The sequence below is a fragment of the Peromyscus maniculatus genome, chromosome 4 (assembly GCF_049852395.1).
Source record: "Peromyscus maniculatus bairdii isolate BWxNUB_F1_BW_parent chromosome 4, HU_Pman_BW_mat_3.1, whole genome shotgun sequence".
Lineage (NCBI taxonomy): Eukaryota > Metazoa > Chordata > Mammalia > Rodentia > Cricetidae > Peromyscus > Peromyscus maniculatus.
The window spans coordinates 37,004,177-37,031,907 of record NC_134855.1 but is presented as its reverse complement, the minus strand read 5'-3'; the positions used below and the strand labels follow the sequence as shown (position 1 = coordinate 37,031,907).

The 27,731-nt window shown below is 42.1% G+C and overlaps 1 protein-coding gene across 25 annotated transcripts in view; it reads right to left on the bottom strand.

The window, feature by feature from the left end:
• Positions 1 to 27,731, bottom strand: part of Pkp4 (plakophilin 4) — a 224,053-nt gene that overhangs the window by 151,839 nt on the left and 44,483 nt on the right. For 22 of the 25 annotated variants that reach the window (XM_076569508.1, XM_076569510.1, XM_076569519.1 and 19 more), the window contains exon 2: positions 584 to 720. The exons of 2 other annotated variants lie outside the window; for them this stretch is intronic. In XM_076569508.1, coding sequence (XP_076425623.1) covers positions 584 to 715 — 132 coding nt within the window. In that variant the 5' untranslated portion in view covers positions 716 to 720. Of the gene's footprint in view, positions 1 to 368; positions 466 to 583; positions 721 to 27,731 lie in introns of those variants that run through there. One more of the 25 variants, XM_076569524.1, reaches the window with a different exon arrangement.

Below are 27,731 nucleotides of genomic sequence, written 5' to 3'. Positions count from 1 at the left end.
TTCTCTAAGCACTACAGATAAAACCTAACTGAGAAGGTCACTTGGGTTTAAAGGACAAAGTATTAGTGCCTTAAAAGTCAACATAAACACAAGATGGAAGCAAATATGCACATGTGACAAATTTTAGAACATTAGCTCACAAAATGAATTACTTGGATTTAGACAAACAAACAAATACAACTTTTACCCCCCAAACCACAGAGACAATCCTAGTACCTATGTTAAAATGCTCAGAGTATCTAGACAGTACAGGCCAGAGTCCGGCTGGACAGTCAGCATTGTGAAAGACGCCGTACACAGCTCTGCGCGCATGCACACACTCTGCAATGTGGGAGACAGACACCGATCACCATCAAGGTTGTCCTTACTTGCAGACGCACAAGTATCCTGCATGTTCCGATTCTGACTGGCAGCTGGAGCAGCTCTACATGCCAGTCATCCCAATGTACTCAGGGATGTAAACACCTTATAATTAGAAAACGTGAAGGCATCAAGGACGTTAGACAAATTGAAAACACATCCATAGATTAATTTTTAAAGGCATTGAAGAAATGTCATCGCAAATTTCAATGAAAGGGTGTACCTGCTCCTTCACGGAAGCTAGAATAGTGGTGGCTGTGGTCTCGGGTTCCATGCCTGGGCCAGTGGAGACAGCTTCCTGGTGGGTCTGTGGCTGCCCCTCCTCCACCACTGAGGCCTGTTCAGGGGCGGGCATTCCTCCTGCAATCAAGCAGGCAAAGGGTTAACACTGCTTCCTGAGTGCCTCAGGGGGCTGGGATTTGCTGAGTCCCACTGTAGATGGTTCCCAAGAATTACAGTGGCCTTCTACACAATGACCACAACTCTGATGACAAAATAATAAATACTCGATAATATTTAAATATCATCATATAAAATGACATTTAAAGGGCTGGAGGAGGGCTCTTTAAATGACTTAATTTTCCAGGAAGTATGTGCACAAAGGACATCTACAAACATAAACTGACAGAAAAATACCAATTGTAGAAGCTTAGACAATAGGCTTAAATAAAAGCATTTGAAACTCAAGAAAAGCTTGAAAGTTAACAAATGAAATTCTATGGTATTGAAAATAAATGTTATGCCTTAACAATTTCCAATGAGGACACCCAGGTAGGGCTCTCATGACTTGGTTTCCTTCAAGTAATCTTATCTCTCAAAGATGACATGGACTTGGGATATATCAAAGCCCAAGGCCTGTGACAGAATAGGATCCTAGCAGGAAATGCAATGCCTCTCTTAAGACAACTCTGCCATGTTTAGCAGAACACATATAGACACTACAAGTTTAATTTAGGCAAATCCTACGAAACCCTAGAATGCTCAAGACCATACCCATTTAAATATGCTACTCCACCTAATATTAAGGTAGCATCATGAATATTTTTGTCAACATCTTTTATAGTTTATTCTAAATATCACTCTGCAGTTTTATTTCAGTTTCCAACAAATCAACCTCTATGGTGTTCTTGTCTATCCTTTGACCTGGGAATTTCCCCCCATTCCCTTAGCTTCCAATATTAGCTGCTCTTTTCCAAATAATCCTCTAAGTAAAAGGGGAGACTCAAATAACTAAACCCAAGTTACTGCACTCTATCCCGACCTCTGGGTTAGCAGAGAGGGGTCTGGCTTCTGAGTTTCTGCTGATGGTCGTTCATTCTTGGCATATGTATAGGCACAGGCAAACAAACAGTGGGTCTGAAAGGGGCACCTGGGCATCTTCCCAAGCTGAAAGCCCAGCCCTGAGAACTCTTGGGCCTGCTCTAGCAGGTGTGCCCTCAGTTTCACGGTACATAAGCATCCGGTGGACCCCAATCCACAAGACGATCTTCCCCTGTAGGACTGGGAGGAGGGACTTCATTCTTGGATCAAGTGAGTCTAAGATCAAAACCCAGGAACACTGAGGCAAAACATTATTCCTCAAGCCCAACATTCTTCAGTGATAAAAATGGATGTGCTAATTTTTATACAACATAACTCAATGAGTTTATGGCAATCTTTATCTTTTATAATGTGTTTATTGAGATGTAAAGTACATTCAAAATACTAGCTGGATGGAATTCTATTTTTACCAAGTGCTTATCAAAAAATAACATCACCAGGTCTGTTGAAGAAAAAATTACCACACAGACAGCCTAGGGTAGCAGTCAAGGCAAGAAGAGAGATGAAAACATTCTGACCACTGGGGGGGAAAAATTACACACCTTAATAACAGATGGTTGTGAGGAACAAAAATGTTACTATGCAACAGTGAAACAAATAATGCCCAAACCCAAGAAATTTAAATGTCAAGAGTATAATATGAAACAACCAAGGTGTCAGAATGAAAAGATTTAAAAAAATCAGCAAGTAAAGAGTTTAAAAAAAAAGCAAAGTATTCATTCTGTTATATGCAGGACACGCTGAGTTTAAAGAAAGATACCAAATTATGTTACTTTATCTCTGGGAGTGTACTGTACTTTATTTTATAGTGTTTATTTTGCTGCTCATAATGACCCAGGCTTATGAAATGTGATGAGCAGCATCTTCAGAGCACAACCATGCTCGCTCACATGCTATGCAGGGTGGAAAGGGATTATAGGTGGGAGGCAGTTATGGCTCATCATCTCACTGATGCAGCAAATTATGAATCAGAGAAGGCAAAGTCTAGCAAGAGACGAACGATGACACAACACTGAAGTCAATAGAGGCTCAAAGAGCGTGTCATGAAGGAAACTACTATACAATGCTACAAGAACTTTCTTGGCAAGGTTATTTTATTTTGATTCCTCAATAACCAGGATGCAGTGTAAATGATCCTGGCCAGCTACCGGGTGGAGAGCGGAGACATGTAGTCTTCTCTCTGTAACCACTCTCAAGTACTATAACCCAAAAGGAAGCCCACAGTTAGCAAGGTTCGTGTCCATTTTCTTATCATTCTTACAATCACAGATCCATTAATGAGTTAAAAATAAAGCTAAGTGAAGCTAGAGACAAAAGCTGACTCCTCTTTTTGCCAAGTCCAGAGATGAATATTTATAATGATGAGGGTCAAAGAATGCTAATAACTCTTTCCATTGGTAAGAGGGGAAAAAAACAAAACAATGAACACGCATAGCTAAGAGACTGTGAGACACTAAGCTGTGTCTTCCTCAGTGAGTGCCACTTGCCAGATCTGAGTGATCACATACTGCAGACCCGAGAACACTGAATCATTTTAGGGGCTTTCCAAAGAATCACGGAGGATGGAAGTTGGGCCAGGAAAATGAAAGAAGGAAATGCCATGCCTACATTTTTAGAAATGAGAAGGTAGGTTCCTCACATTACAGAGGAGAGAGAAAGCGATGTTGGGTGGGATTCTTCAAAGAATGTTCTCCAAGAGTGACTTAAAACTAAGAAGAGGTGTGTCAAAGAAGTCACATTAAGCTTGTCTAATCTCCTTCCTTGGCAGTGTGACCATGGAAATGCAATGTGCCTAAATTCTAGTGAGGCAGGCACAATGTTAAAAGTCCCCTGTGATACTATAATTAACATAGAAATGAGGCTGAAATAAGAGTAACTGCTGACTTGAATAGTCTATAAATACCTGAATGAAATGTTATCAATCTATTCTAATGCAATGCCAATATTCTGAACTTGGCCCAATTCTAACCAAAACTTTCAACAATAATATAAATAATATGCAGAGCATGTTGAAAATTTTCAATAACTAAGAGGAGTATTGAATTTACCAAATAACAAAGCTAAATCACAAGCAAGAAAAGTATTATTCTGTTGCATTAATGAGCTGCCTCTAATTACATAAAAAAACAGCAGGGTAAATGTAAGGGCCTGTATGAAAGTCAGCTTGGCAACACACTGGTTAGCAGTGTAGATACTTTAAGTTCAAAGGTGATAAATAGACCAAAAGCTAAGGTGATCTACATTGATTGGGAATTTAGAAAGTTGGAGGGGGGTCTAGTGGGCAAACTGGCCCCTATCCCAGCTTCAGACTTCCTGGGACATATTTACTTCCAGTTATAGATGGCACATTCACAGGAATGAAGGGTGAACCCATCCAGGAATTGGTGAGTGGAGTACAAAAGGGATTCTGCAATCATTCCCAGACACAGGAAGTGATGTGATGAACGACACAGGTCTTGTTCCTTATGAACTCCAAACTTCATAGAAGATACAGAACTGATACTCAGTAGAACGAGGAAAAAAAAGAAGGCTGACCCAAAGCTAAGGCCTGTGTAGACAAGCAGACCCTGTGACCCCGTGAAGGACCGCTATGGACAAAAACAGCTAAATTCTTTAGGTGACAATCCTGAGCTAGACTAAAAATGGCTTTGCAACAAAAGTGTATTTTCCATATCCTACTTTTACACATGGAATCCAATTTAAATAATGGTTATATTGCTATGAATTAATGTGTGAAGACCCAGGGAGAAATTCAGGAAGATCTTTCCTTTTGGAACTGTGGCTCAAATGTGCAGAGTTTTCAACCACTGACTTCCCCTGAAGATGATACTTCCCCATCGTGAGAGGCCGGCAGCCCAAACATGGGTAACTGGGCAGGGATGCTAGCTGGAGAGGTGTTGCAGTACACATAGGAAGCTGAGGCTGACACTAAACCAACTTCCACATTCCCTGTTGTTAGGAAGTCAGTCCCTTATGCGTCTTCAGACACTGTCAACTACAACACTGTCCCTTCCAAGAGATGCTGGAGACCAGGAAGAGCTTATGCAGGGGAATAACATCCTGCACCCAGGGCTTTTCCTGCCGCTGCCTTCAAGTTCAGGATTAGAGATGTGCACTGTGACACTGTTGGACTCCACTCTTTTGAGCTGCCAAAAACATTTTTTTTTTTTTGAAGCAGCTGAGTAATTATGGGTTTTCAAGGTAAGATTTAGCCAAGACAAAGAAGTTTTACTGGGAAACTATTGGTTCAATATGGTGTGTGTGTGTGTGTGTGTGTGTGTGTGTGTGTGTGTGTGTGTGTGTGTGTGTGCGCGCGCATGCGCGCACAGGACTGTACTCTCACACTGAACTCCAACTACTTAGTGGACATTTTTTTGTGCTCAAACTGGCAGGTCTTATATACTCTAGTATGATGGGTCAAGGCTTTTTTTGTAGTTTATAAATAAAATATATAGCCAATTTATGACCCAGTACACATAATTCCCTTTATCACAGATATTAATGCACAAAATCATCTCTGCTAAATTTATAAGATGGATATCAACTCAACACTAGATTTTCATCTTTATTCCCTCCTAATTGCCTCCCTGATAACTCTTAGTCAAAATATCCAAAGTATATATTTTTTTCACCAAACTAGTAAAAAGTTGGACTCTCTCTATATAGCCCCGCCCCTTCCTTTTCGAGATGGTAGTGTGGAATATAAGATATATTTTCTGACTTCATTTAGAACACTCAGGAAAACATGGTGACAAGAACCACAATACATTTATGTGAAAGTTCTCAAGATAAAATAAGTGATATTTAAGAACAAATTAAGAATCCATGTGAACATTACAATCTGATTCAAAATATAAAAACACTAATGACACAGGATAATGAAAATGTTTAAGAACAAAGATGAAAAAAATTTTATAGTAAAAATAAGAAAAATTATTAATACTATGTAGTAAAGATAAGTTTCTCTTTGCTTTGTTTAGAATGAAACTGAGATAATATTGCAAAGGCAAGCCCAGCCCTAGGAAACTGAGTATGTGTCCACTGAGGTGACCATCTTCAGGACCATAGGGACTTAGGATGGCATCTGAAGTACTAGATAACTCCTCAGTTACAGTTTGAAACTATTCTGCAAATAGATGCCGTACCCAAACCTCCAATGTTCTAAAAGGATTACAGGGGGATAAATGCTAACCCACAATCACATGGTTCAGCCAAAAATATCTACTTATTGGCAAGAAACTGTATATCACGATGGAGCTATATGCCAAGTTGTATAGTAATCCTAGAGAATAATCTATGCATACTGAAGTGTTTTGATCTATGAATTTTCTGATTAGGAGAGCATTGTAAGACATTTAAGCAAAAGACTTCAATAAGGCCTTGCAAAGGGATGGTATCTAGATGGCTTGATAGTAAAATTTTCAATTCTATTAGTAACTAGAAAATGTTCCTTAATAATGCAATGTGCTATCAATACATAACTACCACAAGAGCAAAACACTTGACTCCAAAGTTTGGCAAAGATGTAGGAAGATAATTACCATGCACTGTTGTTAAGTATGTAAGCGGGCTTGCCATTTTGCAATACATGTAAGCATTATCTAACAGAGCTGCCTACACAGACATCCCATACTTCAGTAATCCCATTCTTAATTAGGGATTGACAAGAACCTGACAATTGACTCTTGACCCTGAGAACCTGGAAAGATGGTCTAGTACTTTTAAAAAGCCATAAATTGCCAATAACCCAACTAACCAGTATTAGTAGAATAAATAAATATATCATAGTATATTCATGTAATATTATTTCACTATAACCCATAAATAAACCATGGCTCTATAAAACAAAAAATATCCTCCCAATTATAATGTCCAATGAAAGCAAACTTGCAAAAGAATATACAGTGGAAATTCATTTCTGCCAAGTTTAAAACAAGTAAAAAAAACCATATTTCTTAGAGAACATAGTCATATGCATTCATAAGTAGCAAAAAAAATGACCATCAAGAATATTAGAGCAGCCTCTGTCTCTTTGTGGATGGAGGGAGTGAAATCCCTCATGGGTCTGTGTTCTGCACTAGTGGCCTGACTGGAGAACTAATTATACAGAATGCACTGGCTTTTAATTATTCTTTTAATTGTATTTTTTTCTATTCATTCTTCTGTGGCCTTTAAAAAATTGAAATGAAAAAGGTTAAAGACTAACTGCATAGGGCTGGGGAGAGGGGTCAGCAGTTGAAAGTATTTGCTGTGTAAATAAGATTAGAGTTCAGATACCTAAACCCATGTAAATGCCAGGTGAACACGATAGTCCACCTGTAACTCTGACCTTGGAAGGCACACACAGAGGTATTCCAGAAGCAGGAAAGCTAGCCAGCTTAGCCAGACTAGCTGAACTGGCAGCAAGCTCTGGATTTATTGAGAGATCTTGCCTAAAAGTATAATGCATAAGAATGACCAAGGAAGATTCCTGATATCAACTTCAAGCTTTCAACATGCATGTGCACACACATTTTTTTTTTTTTTTTTGGTTTTCCGAGACAGGGTTTCTCTTGTGTAGCTTTGCGCCTTTCCTGGATCTCACTTGGTAGCCCAGGCTGGCCTCGAACTCACAGAGATCCGCCTGCCTCTGCCTCCCGAGTGCTGGGATTAAAGGCGTGCGCCACCACCGCCCGGCTGCACACACATTTTTTACCCATATACATGCAAACAAACATACACACACAAAGAAAAAAGACTAACAGGACAGAGCCTATGATACTAGGTATGGCCCATAAATAATAGAAACACTGAATAGTTGCAAATTTATGAGGAACACAGTAAGAAACACTGAATAGTTGCAAATTTATAAGGAACACAGTAACACTTCCCAGATTAATAGCTACATGTATCCATTTTTAATTATTAAATTTATAAAAAAAAAAAGAGACCTAAGTCACAAATATCTTGCCCCCAAATCCCGTATACTATTCAATAATGAGTAATTTCTGAAAGTGAAACAGAGCTAGTAAGGAACAGAGTGAGCAGTGCTCACGCCTGTCTGGCCATTCACATTGTCTGGTAGGGATGGGGCTGCCTGGTGCTGAACAACGCTGACCCAGCCCCTGGAACAACAGGACAATACTATGTTGTGGGATGTCTTTCTGTACGCTGTGAATAGTGTTGCTCTGATTGGTTGATAAACAAAGCTGCACTGGCCTATGGCAGGGCAGGATAAGGTTAGGCGGCACATTCAGACTGAAGATGAGATGAAGAAGGGTGGAGTTGGGAGAGATGCCAACCCGATGCCCAAGAAGCAACAAGATGCCAGCAGACCAGTAATGCCACAGCCACGCGGCAACACATAGATTAATGGAAATGAGTTGAGTTAAGTTTTAGAGCTAGCTAGCAAGAAGCCATAGGCCATTCAGTTTGTAAATAATATAAGCCTCTGTGTTTACTTGGGACCAAACAGCAGCGGGATGTGGATGGGAGAGATTCGTCCCAACCGTGGGGCCAGTCAGGACCGGAGCAACTTACGGCTACAATGCTACACAACTGTTCATCACATATAGGAATGTAATCTTGACAAACATGGATTACATTCAGCTATTTTTCAACTCTTCTCCAAAACATCTTACTTTTTTGGAAGGAAAGAAAGGCCATTTCCTTTTGAGAGGTACTCCAGAGCCCAGGGGTTTTGCTTTGTAGTACAGGTGCCATACTGGGGGGGGGGGGGGGAAGGAAAGGGAGCTGTAATCGTCCAGAGTGGTGCCCAGAATTTAATGTACACAGTCAGGATGAGGTGAAGCACAGATCAAGAGTGTGGTTGGAATTCTACAGGGAATGAGTAGCCTAAGAGGTAGGATGAGCACAAAGTACCCTCTTGTCTAGCTCACAGCTTGAACAGAGAGCAAAGAGGCATCCTCTCTCTTTTAAGATTAAAAAAGAAAGAAAGAAAGAAAGAAAGAAAGAAAGAAAGAAAGAAAGAAAGAAAGAAAGAAAGAAAGAAAGAAAGAAAGAAAGAAAGAAAGAAAGAAAGAAACCTAGTCAGTCTAGAAATTTCAAAAATGCCGTCAGTGTGCCAAAAATGCCAGAAAGATAACGGGTTCAGACCCACGGTAGAGCAACCAGAGGAAACCCAGCCACACAGCAGAGGCAGGCTGGGCATCTGGTGGGAACAGTAGACTTAAAGCCCGGCAGACAGCTGTCTCTAGCAGCAGAGCCTGAAGGACCAGGGAGAGGGTGCATTCAGGTGGGCAGCTACTGCAGGAAGTGTCCAAGCAGCTTCTGTACACAAAAGCTGACAGAGGCCTCAGCTGCTGAGGCCCAGGAAGAGCAATGTCCCTCAACAGAACACAGTAAAGAGCAGATGGCATTAATACTGACAGTGTTCATACTGAGAGCTGGGGGCGGGGAGGGGGCAGCCAGAGATGTTGAAGCAAATAAAGCTCCAGGTTAAAAGGAAGTAAATCTGGTTGATAGAATGAAGAGCAAAATAACATCAGAGAGGTTTTCATGATGAGATCACAAAATTCCTGGATTCCATAGATAAAGATCCAAAATACTATTTCAGAGGGAAAAAAAAGGGAGGGAGGGAGGGAGGGAGGGAGGGAGGGAGGGGGAGAGAGACAGAGACAGACAGACAGACAGAATTAAGAATCAGTTTGGTAAGGAACTTGTTCTCAATTACAGAAAATACAGCAAAACCTTACAAATATTCCAGGTATCATGAAGGTAACAGAGGGGCTGGTTTTCTTTTGGTTGCCCTTTGTGTTTTAGGTAGGGTCTCACTATGTAATCCAGGCTGGCCTCAAACTCAAACTTGAAGTTTGTTCAAAGGTGACACTGAATGTGAAATCCTCCTGCCTCGGCTTCCCGAGGACTGAGATTACAGATGTGCACCACCATACTCTGCTAAAATAAAGGCACTTTAGGAAATACCAGAACTCAGAACGTTAGAATAATCTTTAAAGGGAGTTCTGCCACCAAATCACAAATACAATGAAGGAAAATTTAGAACAAAAGAAATAACATTGAGCAACACATAATCCATGAAACTAAATCTCAGAAGACTCAACTTCTCTGTGGTACCAACATGAAAGGCATGATAACGTGACAAAAATAAAGTGTGGCAATGTCCTTACTTGGGGAAAGACTGAGACTTGGGTGAGTCTCTAAGGAGAGGCAGCCCTCAGCTCATCCTCTGCATCAGGACTTGTTGGATGAGCTGTTGAGATAATCGTTCTGCATACTGTGTGAAGATGTGCCTCTATTTAACCTCACCCACCTAAGGCACCTTCTGATTGGCTTAATAAAGAGGTGAATGGCCAATAGCTAGGCATGAAGAGGATAGACAGGACTTCCAGGCAAAGATAGGAACTCTGGGAAATAATCTGAGGCAGAGTGGGGGTGGGGATTAACCAGCCAGATGCAGAGGAAGTAGTATGGTACTAAAAAGAGGTAATGAGCCACATGGCAGAATGTAGATTAACATAAACAGGTTAATTTAAGTTTTAAGAGCTAGTTGGGAACAAGTCTAAGCTAAGGCCAAGCTTTCATAACTAATAAGTCTCCAAATCATTATTTGGGAGCTAGAAGTCCAAAGAAAGTCCAACTATATGAGCTGACTATATGAGGAGAAGTAGTATTAGCATTCAGACCCACTTCTTGGAATCCTGGCCAATCAGCAAATAATACCCTGGCCCACCCAGCATCCTGACATCATCCTACCTTCCTGTTTCCTTTCTTAAAGACCTCTAAGAAAAGACTCCTCCACCTTCATGCGTTCCCTCTCCCCCCCTCTCTCCCCCTTCTCACCAAGGGTAGCATGCACCTCCCCCACCTTTCCCTTCCCTTTCTATCTCTCTCCCCTCTCCCTTCCCTCCACCAAATAAAACTCTCCATTGAGCCAGGCGGTGGTGGTGCACGCCTTTAATCCTAGCACTTGCGAGGCAGAGGCAGGTGGATCTCTGTGAGTTCTAGGCCATCCAGGTCTACAGAGCGAGATCCAGGAAAGGCGCAAAGCTACACAGAGAAACCCTGTCTCAAAAAACAAAACAAAACAAACAAACAAACAAACCCTCTCCATTGAGTGCTGTATGCATGGCGTCTCTGTCTCTCACCCGCCTCACCTGCTGTGGGGCATCTTGGCTCCACCCACCAAGGCCTCTAACAGGTAGCCCTCAGCCCACCCTCTACATCAGGGTCTTGTCCATGACTTGCTGTGACCACAAGCACAAATGTGACTTTATTGAAATACCAGAGACTGCAACTGAGGGGGCCTAACAGCTCCTTCTCCCGGAAGTGTTAGTTCACTGTGCTGTGAGGGAGGGAGCCATCCCGGCCATCCCGGCCATCCCAGGCAAGAAGGCAGAACCTGGAAGCCAGTCCATCTCAGACCATCATGACCTGACCAGTTCAATGGCTTACTGCAGCAGCCTGCTGAGCCCAGCTGGGCAAGACCTGCAGAGCAACCTCCTTGACAATGTGGAATGCTGAGCAAGAAAAGGATTGCTGATGAAGCCACTGTCCCACACTGAGTGAGTGTGACGAGCTGATACACCCACCAGGACCACACAGGAGAAGTAAAATACAATTTACGTATTTTAAATATCATAAGATTAAAAAGTGACATTTTATGTGCTGATTTTTCCTGAAAATATCCTTTATTTACGTTTCTGATCTACTTTATATGTGACAACCATAAAGTAGATATTATTTAAATAATAAAGATAAGATTCTGACCACCAATCTATTCTCAAATCAGTAAACCACTACAATAAAATGCAGCTCCAGCAAATGGGGAACTTGGTGTACACAAAGACCACGCAGGTACCACTGGGCCCAGGTGGGAAACAGCCCACTTAATTTTTTGTTTATTTTATTAAGCTTTTTCACTTAAACATTTGCCTTAGGTTTCGATTTTCTAATCTCCATAGACTGCTGCTTCATGTGACTGGCAATTAAAGGCATTGTAAGTCATATCAAACTCAATCTGTTTGAAGACTTGTGCTCTTCACCAATTTTTCATGTCTAATGACAGTATTAGTGAAGACTGAAGTGTAATGATATCGCTAGAAGGGCACATATGGAGACTTAGAAATATGGTGATTGATACCTGAACTACTAAAGGCGATTAAAAAGAGAAACTGTTTAATTGCGGATTTGAGCACTTAATAATGTTTATACAGGCCTATGGAATGTAAAAAAGCTTGAAATGCAGTAACAGCTTTCGTCTTTCTTATGGCTGTCTTCTTAACTGATGACTTGGCTTTTCTTCCCTCATAGACTACCTGAATGCTTTTTCAGTGTCCTGCCTGACATTCCGGAAAGTCTGCACTGGACTTCAATTTGTTACACATTAATTCACCTATAGCTCAAAATTCTCCAAGTATGAATCGTTTCTTGCTTCTCAAAATTAAGCTGCTACAGTTAGCACTGTGGGCATCTCCAAACTCTCTGCTATTCCACGTGATGATGGGAAAGCCTCCTGCACTGGCAGCCCCTGGGAGCACGTGAGAAGTGCACAACGCCCAGACTGTTGCAGAGGCTTCATGTGCATCTGGTGTTTGGTGTCTCAGAAAGTCTCAGAGTCATTAGTGTACGGCACCATGAAGACGCTGAGAAATCATAAAACTGATTTAATCTTGTACGCCTCCCACCCACACCCAACCCTGTGCTTGGGGCTAAACCTAAGAACTTGCACATCTAAGGCACATGATCTACCACCAAATCCAACCCCAAGCCCTCCACCTCAATTTCCCATAAACCCCTACTTTCTCTTGAGGAATGTTCTGTCAACAGTCTGAGCCTGAGGAACACATGCTGGGAAATCCTTCCACACAACAACCACCATCAGCAACGAATTAATGTCATTAGAAAGACGCAATGCTCCATCCTTCACAACTCAAGTCTGACTCCAATAATAAAAACAGCAACTAAGTACTGTGCTTGCTAGTTCTTATGTCAACTTGACACACACTGGGGTCATCTGAGAAGAAGGAATCTTAACTGAGGAAATGCCCCCATCAGATTACTTGTACCAAGTCTTTGGGGGCATTTCCTTGATTGAAGACTGATTTGGGAGGGCTCAGGTCACTGTGGGTGGTACCACCCCTGGGTTAGTGGTCCTGGAGTGTGTAAGAAAGCAGGCTGAGCAAACCACGAGGAGCAAGCCAGTAAGCAGGTTTTCTCCATGGCCTCTGCTTCAGTTCCTGCCTCCACGTTCTTGCCTGGAGTTCCTGCCCTGACTTCCTTTGATGATGCAGTGTGACCCGAGAGTTATAAGCTGACATAAACCTTTTCCTCTCCAAGTTGCTTTTGGTAATGGTGTTTATCTCAGCAACAGAAAGCAAATGAAGACAGTGCTTTAATAATGGATAGAAAAAGTTGCACTTTTTAAATTAATAGTAAAGGTTCCTGCTAACAGAATTAAGTGTGCATTTGTGTTTTAGCTATAAGATGGGTCCTAAGTTTCCGAAAGCTTGGTTTGTAAGTGTAGGAATGAATGATTTTCTAAAAAAGAACCCGGTCTGATCCAGGGCTGCTTCAAGTTTTAATTATTTTTTTCATGCACATTTATGTGGAATTAGGCTAGGAAGGCAACAGACATTAGTATGTGTTTGAGCAGATCAATTCCTCATCTGGGATACATTACGACCAGCTTAAACACGTCCAGTTTAAGGCCGACATTAAGCTGTAAGGCACTTTAGTAAATGTACAGGTAGAAAAGGAAAGCTGGCAGTTGTGCGCTGGAAAATCATCAAACATTAATTACACATATGTTTAATGTCTCTTTTAATAAATACTGATTTAAGTAACGATGCTTTTAATAATTTACAGCTTTTAAACTAGCTCTTGGGAGTAAAAGAGAAAACTATAAAAAAAATACCAAAAGAAAAAAGCAGTATAATATAATAGCAACAATGCTTTTCTTTCTGCCCTGTCGTCAGCAGGCTGAATTAGAAGACAGACAGACAGGTTTCAGTCTCTTCCACTGCACGCTTAATGCCAGTTTTCAAGAAGCCAAGCGCATACTCACATATAACATAGCCAAACAGCTCTTTGAATTTTGGTCTTTTAAGACAGAACTTCTGGGACTTTGATGCTCACAGGCAGAGCAAGGATTCAACAGCTTCCCAGTGACACACTGCAGGTTCCTGAGGGCAGGGGCTGCTGTTCTTGGGGTTACCACTGTATGCCCAGCATCTGGGAAAGAGTCTGAAGCAAAGCAAGTGTTTAGTAAACAGGTGTCTATTGAACTGGAACAGGGAAAGAACGCTAACACATTCGCATCTGCATGAAAATATCACACCATGTTAGTGTCCTGATGGTAAGATGATGAAGAGCCCCTGGTCTGGCAGGGAGGCAGGAATAAATAATGAGAAAAATGCAATGAAAAAATGTCTAAAACACACCACAGCGGGAAGATGAGACCATTGTGACATGATGTAGAAAGGTCACCGGATGAAAATTACAGGGTGACGAACACAGAGGTGGGGGCCTCCCAGTGTGTTTTGTGAAGAGAATACTGAGTCTAAAGTTGGTGGAGCAGGAGGAGGAGGAGACAAGAAGGCAGCTCTGGAGATGGAAAGATGAAAGCGGCCGGTGGGCAAGGGAAGACAGGAATCACCCATGCGCAACCAAAGATGGTGCCCAGCGCTCAAGAGGAGTCAAATGACAGTGTGCCAGTACCCGGCGGGATGTGCCAACGACCTGCAGGGCAAAAGCCAAATGGCATCATCTTGGGAAGGGATGGAGAAAAGCCTGGAAGGCCTGTGAGAACTAAACAGCGACTGTGGGTAAAAAGCAGGGTTGGCCGGAGAGCCAAAGCCTGCCCCAGTAAAGAGTTACTCTGTGTCCTTCCTACCCTGAGTCCTGAGAGACACAATGATAGCTACAGTTCTTTAAGAGAACACTAAGGAAATCACAACCATGTACAGGATAGTCACAGTTCTTTAGCTGTCTAAGAGAACGGGTAAGGAAATCACAATCACGTACACAGGTATTATCCTCTGCACCAACATCTTTTATAGAAAGCATTCTGGCATGAGAGACAGGCTGAAAAATAGGAAAATCAGTAAAATAATGGCAGTCTTGGGTACAGCAGTCAACGCATTCTCCTCAGGAGCCCCAGACTGTAAGACTAGAATAAAGGAACAGACTATACCATCCAGGCCAGAATCAGAACACAGCTATTATCCATCACCCATGGCTCGTGTCAGAACGGGGGAATGAAGAGGTCAGTCTAACATACAAGGAAAAAGCCTTGGGTTCCATCCTGTCTGGGTAAATAAGAGTTTACAAGAAAGATCTTGATGCTTAAATGCAGGGGTGGTCCTGAGAGCTCTCCTGGCCTCCTCTGTACCAGCAGTTTAGGTTCACCAAGGCAACAGCTGCCTTGATCCCAACAGGCCTGCCCAACCAACACAGTAACCAGGTGATCATGAACTTGGATACTGTATGTCACTCTGTGTCTTAGCTGATGGGAGCTTCGGCACTGTGCTTTCCGGGAGGCCTTGTTCTCTGTATCTCTAGTTGTTCTCAGCATATCATCAGGTTGGGCATTTGTCCAGTCCAATTCAGAAACTGACAGGACTGCCGTAGAACCACTAAGTACCAAAAGGTTAGCACCCACAAATAACACTTCTATGAAGTCACACTAAGTCCAGCATGTTAAAAACAGCTGCACACATACTCAAAATGTACAAAGCTACTGTAGAGAAAGTGCTTGGGCACACCACGGCCTGTCCGTCAGAATCTGCCCATCGAGACAGCAGAGGCCTGAGAACATTCTACACATGAACTGTCCCATGAACCTCAACATCTGCCTGATAATGGCTGAGCTCATGGATGTGTGTTACCACAAATGCACTAAAAAAACTCTATCCTTTCTCAATTCACTGGCTTAAATAATCTTTTTGCAGAATATCACTCAGATCTATTTTTAACTTTTGCTTTCAAAAAATAACATTTAAGTTTTATGAAAAGTACAATTTCAAAAGCAAGAACCAGAATAATAGGGTTTTTTGTTTCTTTGTTTTTCAAGACAGGGTCTCACTATGTAGGCCTGGCTATGCTGGATCTCACTCTGTAGACCAGGCCGACCCTGAACTCCCAGACACCTGTCTGCCTCCACCTCCCAAGTGCTGGGATTAAAGGCATGCACCACCACTGCCCAGCTAGAGTTCCATATTTTATATATGATGAAAAGAGTCCACTTTTGTACATTATCCCTATTTTGTACATTTGAACCAAATGCTCGTCTTCATCAAAATGCAGTATTTGAGTCTCGTCTGTACAATGTGCATGTTAATAGGAAACGCATAACACTGTCTACAAACCTGCGCCAAGGACCAGAAACATCCTTTCTACAGTGTGCACTGGAATACTCTTCAAAAACTAGGTTATAACTTAGACCATTCTTCTTTGGTTTTTATACAACTGATTTTAGCTATTTGTAAGACTATGTATGATTTCCCGAGGAGTTATTTTTCCTAAACATCCAAGATTTGACTTACAGTGAGATGGACATTTTTTGTGCAGAAGGTTCTGTGAAAATAAAACTGAAAAACAACACTGTTCTGTTTTGGAAGTATTTTCTAACTTGCCCTCCTCCGTCCCTCCCTCCTTGCTTATACAGAACCTGTTTCCACTGGCCTGAAGGAATTCAGCCAGGTGACACGGGCCACTGCATTGATGCACACTTCTTCTAATGGGCACAACACTGTTTTGAAGTTCTGGTAAATACAAATTATAAAATCGTGAATCCTAAATTAATAGAAAAAAACACTTTTGATCAACATAATACAACATGCAATGAGAACAAAGGGCCCTGGGGAGGACGCACTGTGTCTGCTGCCCACAGGGACTCAGCAGATTGCCACAGGGTCTGCCGACCTCAACGTGCTTCCTGCCAATCCCTAGGACTGTCCCTTCACCTGGCTCTGGCTCACTGGGCCCTTCTCTATCACTCTGTGATCTGTTGTATAACAGCAATTGGGCTGAAGTTTGAAGAATGAAGAACACGTGGGAAAGCTGGCTATAGAGCTCTCCAGGGGATTACATGCTCACCATGTGCAAGGTCCTGGATTTGATCTTGGTATGCTGAAAAGTCTCAGGACAACAGGAGGGAGAAGAGGTGGAGAGAGAAAAAGGAAGCATGGGTGGTAGTGTAAAGAAACTACTAAAATCGAGGGCAAAAAATTAGGTAATAACTTGGAAAGAATCCCTCTGCATCTCCTGGTCTCCAAGGTGGAATGCGCATGCTCACTTCCCTCTCAACATGGACGATCTGTGCAGGTCAGTTCTCAAAGCCTTCTGACAGCTAGGAGAGGTCAGGGAGGTAGATTCTACCCTTCCACACTCTAGCTCCCACCCAAGCACTTGCTGGCATTTTAAAGCTCACACACAAGAGGAACTCCACATTGATTGTCACCCGCATTACTGAGCCATTTCTTTCTTCAATACACATCTATAAGCCAGTTCTGCTAAAGAAGTCATCTTTCAAGCAACCAAAAATGGCCTTTAGTTTTGTGGGGAATGCCTTACCTCTCATCCAACCAACACAGTTTGCCTTTAATTATCACACAATGTTCATCTTTACCCATTTGCTTCTGCTCTTAAAATATTTCATCTCCTCAGACTTCAGCTGAGACCAGGATCCCTGTCTTCTGTCTGTGTCTAACACATGTACTGAGGAATTTAATGAAATGGCTGCTGACAGAACAGGCTTTACTATTTGAGGAACTGAAAATAGAAACCGGCACTCCACTGTCTACCATAGGAAAATTTTAATATACTGAGTTGCTCATATTCAGACATACAGAGCCACCGAACAACTTGCTGCCTTGAACAAGGCTTTTGTTCATTACTTGGCACTAAAAATGTCAGAAAGAATCACATTTCACCTTTGATTATTCTAGTTGAGCAACTTGTCTCCTTTTAGATGAGAGTTTTCAGTGTCTTCAAGGAAGAATTCCGAGAAATAACCACAAGTCAAGGAAGCCGCATTCCATTACTAGGACATAATGCAACCCATGGCACAATGGAGTCACACTAGTCTTGCTACATTTTCACCTGCACTGAGCTGCTTTAATAGGACCCTGTCAATCAAGGCTACCCTTGTAGCAACAATACAAAAAAAAAAAAAAAAAGCTGTAATCAGAGTCTTGAGTATGCCTCAATATCCTAAAACATCCCTGACCGGATGAATAGGAAAATGGAAGGACTGCATTATTACATATATTAAAGACTTCATTTGCTACCACCAATAAAAACACATCTGTACCCTGATTTAATGAAGAGATCAAAAGCAGCACTTGGTTATTCTGAGACCATGGTTAAATACTCCAAAGACTTGATTATATTTACATCTCATAACTTCATTAGTTTTAAATTTTTACTTAGTACTTGACTTACTGTATGCAAAGAAAATTTCAATCTAGTTAACTGAATTTATTACAAACTCATAATCTGTCATTGCAAATTCTAAATTAATGTGACATAATCAGATCTCAAAAAATGTTTTGAGTTTAACATTATGAGGGCCCTTATATTACTTTTGTATCATTTTAATTTTTCAGGGGAGGGGTGTTTATTAATGTGAAGATGATAAACTATAATTTGAAGTTCACTGACAAGTAGACATTTTCCTTAAATAGTGAAGGAACTCCAGTGCTCTCTGAAAAGTGAGGCATGCACAAGTTAGCATATGAATTACAGAGTATAAATAAATGACAATTAGTAAGTATTTAGAATCCTAATGGTGCGAAGAAAGAAAACATGTGTTAGATGACTGTCCAATCCACTTTAGAATCTCTCCACAGTTAAGGTAATAGAAAAAATACAGAGGTGTGATGCTCAATCAGCCTCATAGAATTACAAAGACTGTCTAAAGCACCTTCTACTTTAACAATCTTCTTAGATGTATGTATGCTCACAACTCAGAAGAATTACAGCAACATACATAACTTGAACATCAGACACCATAATAAATAAGGCATTTAATTTACATTTGGTGCAAATGGAGCAATCTGGCACTTTGATGGGGCAGAAAAAGAAACCAAAAGGCAATCTGTTCACTTTATAGCTCAACAATTTTCTCTCCTGTCTGAGTCACTACACTACTGAGAGCAGCTGGATCTCTCAGGATCAGTTTCCTACCTTCATGTCAATTATAAGATGTTGCAATTCCATGTTAGAATTGTCCTCAGGAATTAGGAATTGCTTCTGAGTTTCCCTCACTGGCATCTTGATCTCCATTTTTAACATTTACAAAGATGGTCTCAGGGCTAAAATGCTCTTTGGGTACACTGTTAGGAAAGGCAATGGCTACCCTGTGGCAGAGCCACACAAAGCACAGGTAGAGGAAGCCCACAGCAGGGGCGGGGCCAGGGATCCTTTGGTCAAGGATGGGAGCTTACCACAGGGAAAAGCAGGTTTACACCCCATTGCATACACCCAGTAACTCAAGTTTGGAGAGATTTTTCATACTGCATGCCTCATTCAAGGAAGTTCTATGGATCCCCACACCCCAAACTTACTACTACTTTACTATAGTGCTTAAAGCAAGGCACTTGATTATATTTACATCTCATAACTTCATTACTTTTAAATTTTTACTTAGTACTTGACTTACTGCATGCAGTATGTCAATCTAGTTAACTGAGTGTATTACAAACTCTGCTCTTCCCATAGTGATGAATTCCCATGTAATTCACCATTAGGAGTCTAAATACTAACTGTCATTTATTTACTATACTCTGTAATTCCCAAAAGCTTATGGGAGACAGATACCAACACTTTCTTCACAGAAACCTAACGGGGGAACCAAAGTCTATGCCTCTGTCAAGACCTGCGATGATTCCTCAAGCTGTACGTTTTCAAAATGGGAAAGTGAAGGATGGCTAGGAAAGTGTCAGATCAAACATGTCAGAGTTAGATGGGGTACGCTCATGTGGTCATGATGGAGTCCAGTTGTGTTGGAGTAGCTGATCTTCACCACTGTGACAGCCAAACCACCTGGTTTTACCTTTGGCTAACAGCTGCCACGAGCAGTGACTGAAACTACATCTTAAAAGAGCCACCCCACCCCCACCTCAGACCTAAACAGTGGTCAAGTCCCGGAGAGAAACGCTGAGAAACAGTTGCATCTAGTTGTGTCTCTAGACTTGAATTTCCATTTCTTGATTTAGTATGTGAAACCAATCATTCACAGATCAATATACTGCCCCACTGAAGAACATGAAGAGACGACAATTAAATAAAATGTAAAATGTGAAAGTGATGGGCATCTGACTTTGGTTTTCATAGTAAAAGAAAGAGCAAAAGAGTATCAAGGGTGGACAGGTTTGATGTTGATCAGGGAAATTGTGCCCCTGTCCCCAGGCTTGGATAACCCCACACTGCTATTCTGAAGCAGAGGTGTGAATTAACAAGACTGTGCCCTCTAATGAAGTGGAATTGTAAGGAATAACCATAAAATAAACAGAGCTTTCTGAGCACACCTACAAAGTTTTGTTCTTGACTGCTTTTGATGACCTTCCCTAGGGAAAAACCAAATATTATTAACCAGCAGTCATCTGGCTCGTCTGCACTGAGAACATGCAGAATGAATGTTACACCAGTGGAAACTTCTTGGCAAAATTTCATGGACACACATTAGCTAAAGGGAAAAGTTCTACTCTTAAGTCCTTGCATACGCCCTTCAGGTTGCTAGACTACACCAAACTTATCAAGTATTACAAAAGGGTTAGAAAGCAGGCATAAGGATAAAATTTGAAAAATTACTCAGATCTAAAAACAAACAAACAAAAGCCAAAATAAAAACCCTAAACCAAGGAAAGAGTATTTAAACCCAGTAGACACTCTATCACCAAGAAAGGTCAGGTACTAATACAAGAGTAATTAAGAAGCCTGGAGGTGTCAGCCATTTATGGAAACATGTCTGTGGCTAAATTACACGACAGTAACAAAGTAAAAGCTGCCCAGCCCTCTGAAATGGGAAATTCACTGAAGACTATCAAAGTGGTAACTTTCCCTCCCTTCCTTCTTTCCTGAACACCTGTTTCCAAACAGCACTGAGACAAACACAGACATAAATGCACAATGGAGAAGTTCTTCCAGGGCCACCTTTACTCTGTTCACCAGAATGAGGCCAGTCAGGGCGGCTTCCCAAAGCATGCAAGGCCATTCAAGGTCAAGGTCAAGGTCGCACTGCAGAGGAAGGTAGCTGAGACTCAGAGCAGGGACACAACACAGCTGGTCAGGCCCCGCCAAGGCAGGGCTCTTCCACTACACTGGGCAACAAAGTAACAGGATTCAAAAGGAAATTCAAGTCTGTGCCCATCTACCTTAAAGCCCTTGATTCTTATCCCTAGTCTTTTCAAGATTCACACTTCACAGGACAGCTTGGAGCGCTAAGGTCGGGCTGAAGCTGGGGCCACCTGTACATCTCCTAAGTCCCTCAGGGGTCTCTCTGGAGAGATGAGCAGCAGAGATCAAGCCCAGCCTCCTGCACACTGGTACTTCCTCTGAATGCACCTGCTCTGGCTGCTCCAGGCCCCGCTGTGCCCCACCCCAGCTCGGTGTCCCCTACCTTGGAAGGATGAGGACCACCACCTGAGGGATCTCCCGAAGCCTTCTCTCCCTCCCTATCCTGCACTCATCCTAACACTCTGGTCATCTGATATGTCTGCTCACCTCCTTCCTTTAGAATTAGTTTACCTGTAGAGAGGAGGCTGTTCCCTGGTTTATCAAAGGCCAACAGCAGTTTCAGGCAACATGGTACAGGATAAAACCTGGCCCAGGACTCAGCTTCAGGGTCCTGATTCCTCTTGCCCGAAAATCTAGGGGGGGGGGGGGGAGGCTGTCTAATTTTCCTAAAAAGTCTGCATTGGGAGCTGAGTGAACTGACACTTTGATTATGAATTCTTGCTAGACGCTAAGAGTCTGACTCTGGAGCCAAGAGCTCAGTTTCATGAAAGTCTCCTAGACATGAACAGAGTGTCCTCTGATAAACTCAGACTCAGGGTGCCCACAGCTGCACTCAATCTCCCTAAACCTGCCTGCTTAGAGCACCTTTCTCAATCGGGGTATTAGGCAAGACTAAAAGTTACCTAATTCAGTCTTGCAATGTCCCAGTCAAGCAAGCAGAATCAATCTATAACTACTTAATAAACTAAATCTGTGACATCACACTAGTCAGCACCAGGAAAGGAACTAAGTCTGTGACATCACGCTGGTCAGCACCAGGAAAGGAACTAAATCTGTGACATCACACTGGTCAGCACCAGGAAAGGGACTACTGTGACATCACACTGGTCAGCACCAGGAAAGGGACTAAGTCTGTGACATCACACTGGTCAGCACCAGGAAAGGAACTAAGTCTGTGACATCACACTGGTCAGCATCAGGAAAGGAACTAAGTCTGTGACATCACACTGGTCAGTACCAGGAAAGGAACTAAGTCTGTGACATCACACTGGTCAGCACCAGGAAAGGAACTAAATCTGTGACATCACACTGGTCAGTACCAGGAAAGGAACTAAGTCTGTGACATCACACTGGTCAGCACCAGGAAAGGAACTAAATCTGTGACATCACACTGGTCAGCACCAGGAAAGGAACTGAGTTTCCCTTCCCTTCTACTTGAAAGTGCAAACTCTTCTCTCCATTTTCTCCTGGGAAGTCTGACCTAAACAAGTCATTTGGTAATCTACAGTAACTCTTGTCTGCTATAAAATCAGCAGACCAACCATCAAATGGTTGAAATGGTGATGTGATAAATGGAGCATTCCCAGTGACTCGTACAATGAACCTTTCTTTTCCTCCCTTCTCTTTTCTTTCCATTCATTTCCCCTTCTTTCTTTCCTTTCTTTCTTTTTCTTTCAAGACAGGGTCTCACTGTGCAGCTCTGGTGACCTGAAACTCTTAAGACCAAACTGGCCTCAGGCTAACAGAGACCCTCCTGCCTCTGCCCCCAGAGTGACAGGATTTAAGATGTACACCACCACGGCCAGCAACTTTCGCTATCATAAATGTTCTCCACTGAACTGAAATAGCTGGGAAAGTAACATTTTAAAGCTAGGTGAGCATGCTGGCTAGTTTTGTATCAACTTGTCACAAGCCAGAGTCATATGTGGACAGAGGGAATCTTAATTGAGAGAACGCTTCCATATGATCGGCATGTAGACAAGCCTGTGGTGCATTTTCTTGGTTGGCGGTAGATATGGAGGGCACAGCTCACTACGGGTGGTGGCACCCCTGGGCAGGTGGTCCTGGTACTATAAGGAAACAGACTGAGCAAGTCCTGAGAAGTAAGCCAGTAAGCAGCACTCCTCTTCAGTTTCTGCCTTAAGGTTCCTGCCTTGAGTTCTCCCAGAGAGTGGTCTGTGAGGTGGAACTGTTAGCTGAAATAAGTCCTTTCCTCCCCAACCTTTGTTCATGGTGTTTTTGAACAACAAAAGAACTCTAAGATATACTGCAGCAAATTTGTTCACACTGACACTCTGAGACTGCCAATAAAGTTAAACCTTGAATCAGAGGGCGGAGTCAATGTTTAGCTCACCAGAATTAGCCATAAAGATGTTGGAGGACCCAGGGAGGCAGATAGAGAAATGCACAGGGAGCAGTAGGGAGGGATTTAGAGATTCAAGGGCTTTCTGATCTGGGAAACATGGAGAGTAGGGTCAGCTGATTGCTTCTCTGCTGCTCTTTCGATTTATCAAGGTTTTCTGACTCCTGGGTTTTTATTAATAATAGAATAACTTAGATAAATGCATCAAAGACATGGTTGTTTTGGAATTGTAAAAATAATTGGAAATTCTTGTGAATCTGTAGGCAGAGCATGGACATAATACCTATTCCTGATAACACAGTAAAGGTTCGCACATCTACGACCCCAGTGTCGGGGCAGGGATAGAGGTAACAACCAGGTAGATTCTCAAAACTGGTCAGCCAGTCTAGTCAATCTGTGAGTGCCAGGCTCAGTGAGAGACCCAATCTTAAAAGATGTGGCAGAGTACGATCAAGGATGCTTCTCATCTTCACATGCATCTGTACACACACCAAAAAGAATAGAGGGAGGGGAGAGAGACAAGAACAGAGACTGACAAGTCTACAAGGCCAGCTTGAGTAAATGAACTCTAATCATCTCTAAAAGAGATTTTAAGTTACTACTCCTGATTCTAATAAGTAATTAAGTGCTGCTAGCAAGTAAGTCCAGCAAAAGCTTAGTTCAAGCTTTAATTTCCCTCCAGTTCTTGCTGGGAGAAGGGCTAAAGCGTCTACAGACACCGTCCTCAGGGCCATGAGCACGAAGAACACAGAAATGGCAACAATGGGAAGTCTACACTGCAGGAAAGGGAGCCACTTGCCATTCACGCACTGAGCACCAACCAATCATCAGGCACTGGGCCATATATCTTTTAGGAACCTGTTTATGATGACTTCCTAGTTCTGATGCCAAGTTCCACGACAAATGTGACTGGGAACGTTCCATTCACTGTCTGTCAAGTTATTAAAGTGAGTGTGTGTTTGGGTACTTACCAGTTGACACCAGTCATTCTGCGAACACCATAGAGATTTTAAACATGGGTAAAAGTGATATTCTGAAAACAACAAGAAAGAATGTGTTTAAAAGGCACTTAAAACTGGGCGAACGTTAGAATCTCTGGGAAACCTTTCCTGTGTTCCTGTATGTTTCAAACTCACCATATCTGAAAACCACGTGAGACCAAAGTCAGTGATTCTCAATAGTCTCCTGCAGCATCAGCAACAGCCCAGGCCCACCGCAACAGAAACTCCAAGTTCATGGCAAATGATTTAAGAACCATCCAGATGACTCTGACAGGCACTAACAGAGAGAGCCTGTCCTGAAGTACAAGTCACAAGGTAATATACTAAAGTGCCATCATAACTATAAATATGAAAGTACGGTGTGGATTTACATTTACAAAAGTTCTAACAAAAACATCAAAGATCATTCTTCCTTAGCTACAGAAATAATTCTACACTTTGACATCCACAACAATTAACTAAAGGACATATAGTTTATTTATCTTGGGATAATAACAGTTTTAGAAAAACAAGTAAGATTACTTTGTACAGCTGCTAAAATATTCTAATTAACATTGTAATGTCCAAAATTTTGGCATAAAATTTCAATGAGATTAGAATAGTCTTAATTTTCAAAAGTCCAACTTGGAAACTACAAGTAGATGCCTAATTAATAAAATAAGATTTGGGGCTCGGGAGGCGGCTCAGTCAGGAAAGCCCTTACCTCGAAAGTGTGAGCCCCCGAGTTCAGATCCCCAGAACCCATGTAAAAAGCTGGGAGTCAGACAGCTATGCGGACGGCAGGGACGGACAGACGCCTGGAACCTACACGCCAGCTATGATGCCTATGTTGTCATGTTCCGGAACAATGAGAGGACAGATTGTCTCAAACAAAAAGGTAGAAGGTCCCTGAGAACGGACACCATCTACACTCACAGGGAACGTGCACAAGTGTACACACACGTGCATGCAAACACACACAGAAAATATGACTAAACAAAATCCAAATTTAAGTATATTTAATTATAATTTCGTTTTTTCCTAAAAATATTCCTTGCCCTATGAGATTATGCATTGGATTCACCCATCACTCTAAGTTCTTCCAGGGGCATTAAAACATTTCTTTGTAAGTCCTTGGAGTTTTGAATCCCCAGAGAGGGAGGAAATTCAAGGTCAAAGGAGAAACAAAGGAATCTGCCTGGCTGAGGTGTTATCACTCAAACTCCAATATCGAACAAGCCGAAGACAACGCATTCTGGAATTCCTTCTACCGTGTCTTTTACACAAGGTGACACACATTTAGAAAATACTAGAAGCAGAGTGAGTACAGTTAACTTGTACTGCTTACATCAACTGACACATGTCTCTTCCAGGAGTGTTTCCAAGTCTGCACATGTGCTATGGCTCAAACTTTTAATTAGGCTGAAGAATTCCTACAAGAAGAGGTTCTAGCTAGATTTATGCAAAGCAGATGTGGCCAGCCAAGCTAAGCAAGTTATAAGATAGGCCTCAAGACTATAGCACTCCCCACCAAGAATTCCCACAGCATTCTTAAGTATATAAATAGCAGATCACAGAGCAGAAACTCTCAAGGATTTGTGCCAAAAGTTTATTTTAAAACAGGGTGCTTACTAGTCTATGCTTTTGCAAATGTCTACTTTTACTCTTAAAAAGACACCTCTAGTATGCTGTAGGGTTTCAACCAAATATACTCAAGCATTCTATATCACCACCATCTACATCACCACCATCTACATCACTGTGTTGTGGAATATTAGTTTGACTATGTAAAGATGTGTTGCATTTGTTTACAGAATATTTGTTTAACTATGTAAAGATGTGTTGCCTGCCTAAGGCACCGGATTGGTCTAATAAAAAAACTAAATAGCCAATAGCTAGGCAGGAGGCAGGCGGGACTTGTAGGCAGGTAGAGTATGTAGGAGGAGGAATCTAGGCTCAAGAGAGACAGAGGGCAAGAAAGGGGAAGAAAGAAAAAGATGCCAGGGAGACACCAGGGTCCAGCCAGACACAGAAGAAACAGAAAGGTAGGACATACAGAATGAAAGAAAGGTAAAACAACAACAACAACAACAAACCCCAAGGCAAAAAACATAGATGAAGAGAAACAGGTTAAATTAAGTAAAAAGAGCTAGTGGAACAAGCCTAAACTAAGGCTGAGCATTCATCTTTAGTAAGTCTCCGTGTCTTTACTTGGGAGCTGGTTGGCAGCCCAAAGAAAATTCCACCTACATCACTGTTATCATGTGAGCTGGTACAAGTCTGTGAAACACCTTGGATATCCATTTGGGTATCTTCCTGAAGGATGGAGCTGTGGGTTTTATAGGAGGCTACTTGGGTTGTATGAGTGGGATGGACCAGGAGGTAGAAGGAATCAAAAGTAATTGCAGTGATCTACACAGAGTGGGGCCTGGGGAAGGAGAGGGGTTATCAGAAGCAAAGGGGAGGAGGTTGATGGAGAATCTAATTGAATCTGAACATTCAAAGGATTTAACCAACTATTCAAAGGAAGGTTTTTAGGCCAGGCACTACTGTGGGAATGGGGGCTCTACCTTACTTCTGGGAGCCTATTGAGATGCTCTCCCCATTTAGTAATAGGAAGAGAGTCTCTAAGAATCTGAGAGTTCTTACAGACTTAAAGCTGGTTGTTATTGAAACTGGCATACCTACTGTGTCCAGTACCTTATTTCCAAAACACTATCAAGGTCCTTGCTTAGTTTTTGACATCAGCCAAGACCAGTTATAACAGTGTCTAAAATATGGTTGCTAATTTGCACTCATTAAATGCTTCCAGTGTCATAATCCTAGTATCAAGTGGATGATTTTCACCAAATAAATAACTTTTGTTTTACTTTATTGTATGTAGTTAAGTGCTTCCAGACCTCAAAAAAATCCTCAAAGAAGAATTTAATGGAGCACATTTGCTGCGGGGTATCTTTCTGAATGCTGTGAATACGTGTTGCTCTGTTTGGCTGATAAATAAAGCCATTTGGCCTATGGCAGGGCAGGATGGAGCTAGGCAGGAAAATCAAAGGAGATAGTGAAAGGAGAAAGGAGAGGAGGGAGATGTCATCCTGCCTTCCAGGGAACAGCATGTAATGGCACACAGGTAAAGCCACGGAACACATGGCAACATACAGATTAATAGAAATGGGCTGAGTTTAGTTATAAGAGCTAGCTAGCAAGAAGCTTGCGCCATAAGCCACGACATACAGTTCACAGTTAATATAAGCCTCTGTGTGTTTATTGGCGTCTGGGTGGCTGTAGGACCTGGCGGGACACAGGAAACCTTCCTGCTACACACATTTGATGATGCTTAAACCTTATGCAGACACCACCCAATGCCAGCACACAAGACTCTTAAGGACATACTGAGGAAAGTCCCTGGGCCATGACAAATGACCCTGCATTTTTAACAATACTGTGTGATGAAAAGTAATGTGTCTTAGGCAAGAAAGCCTTCCCTAGGCAAACATCTGCATGATGTCACTGTC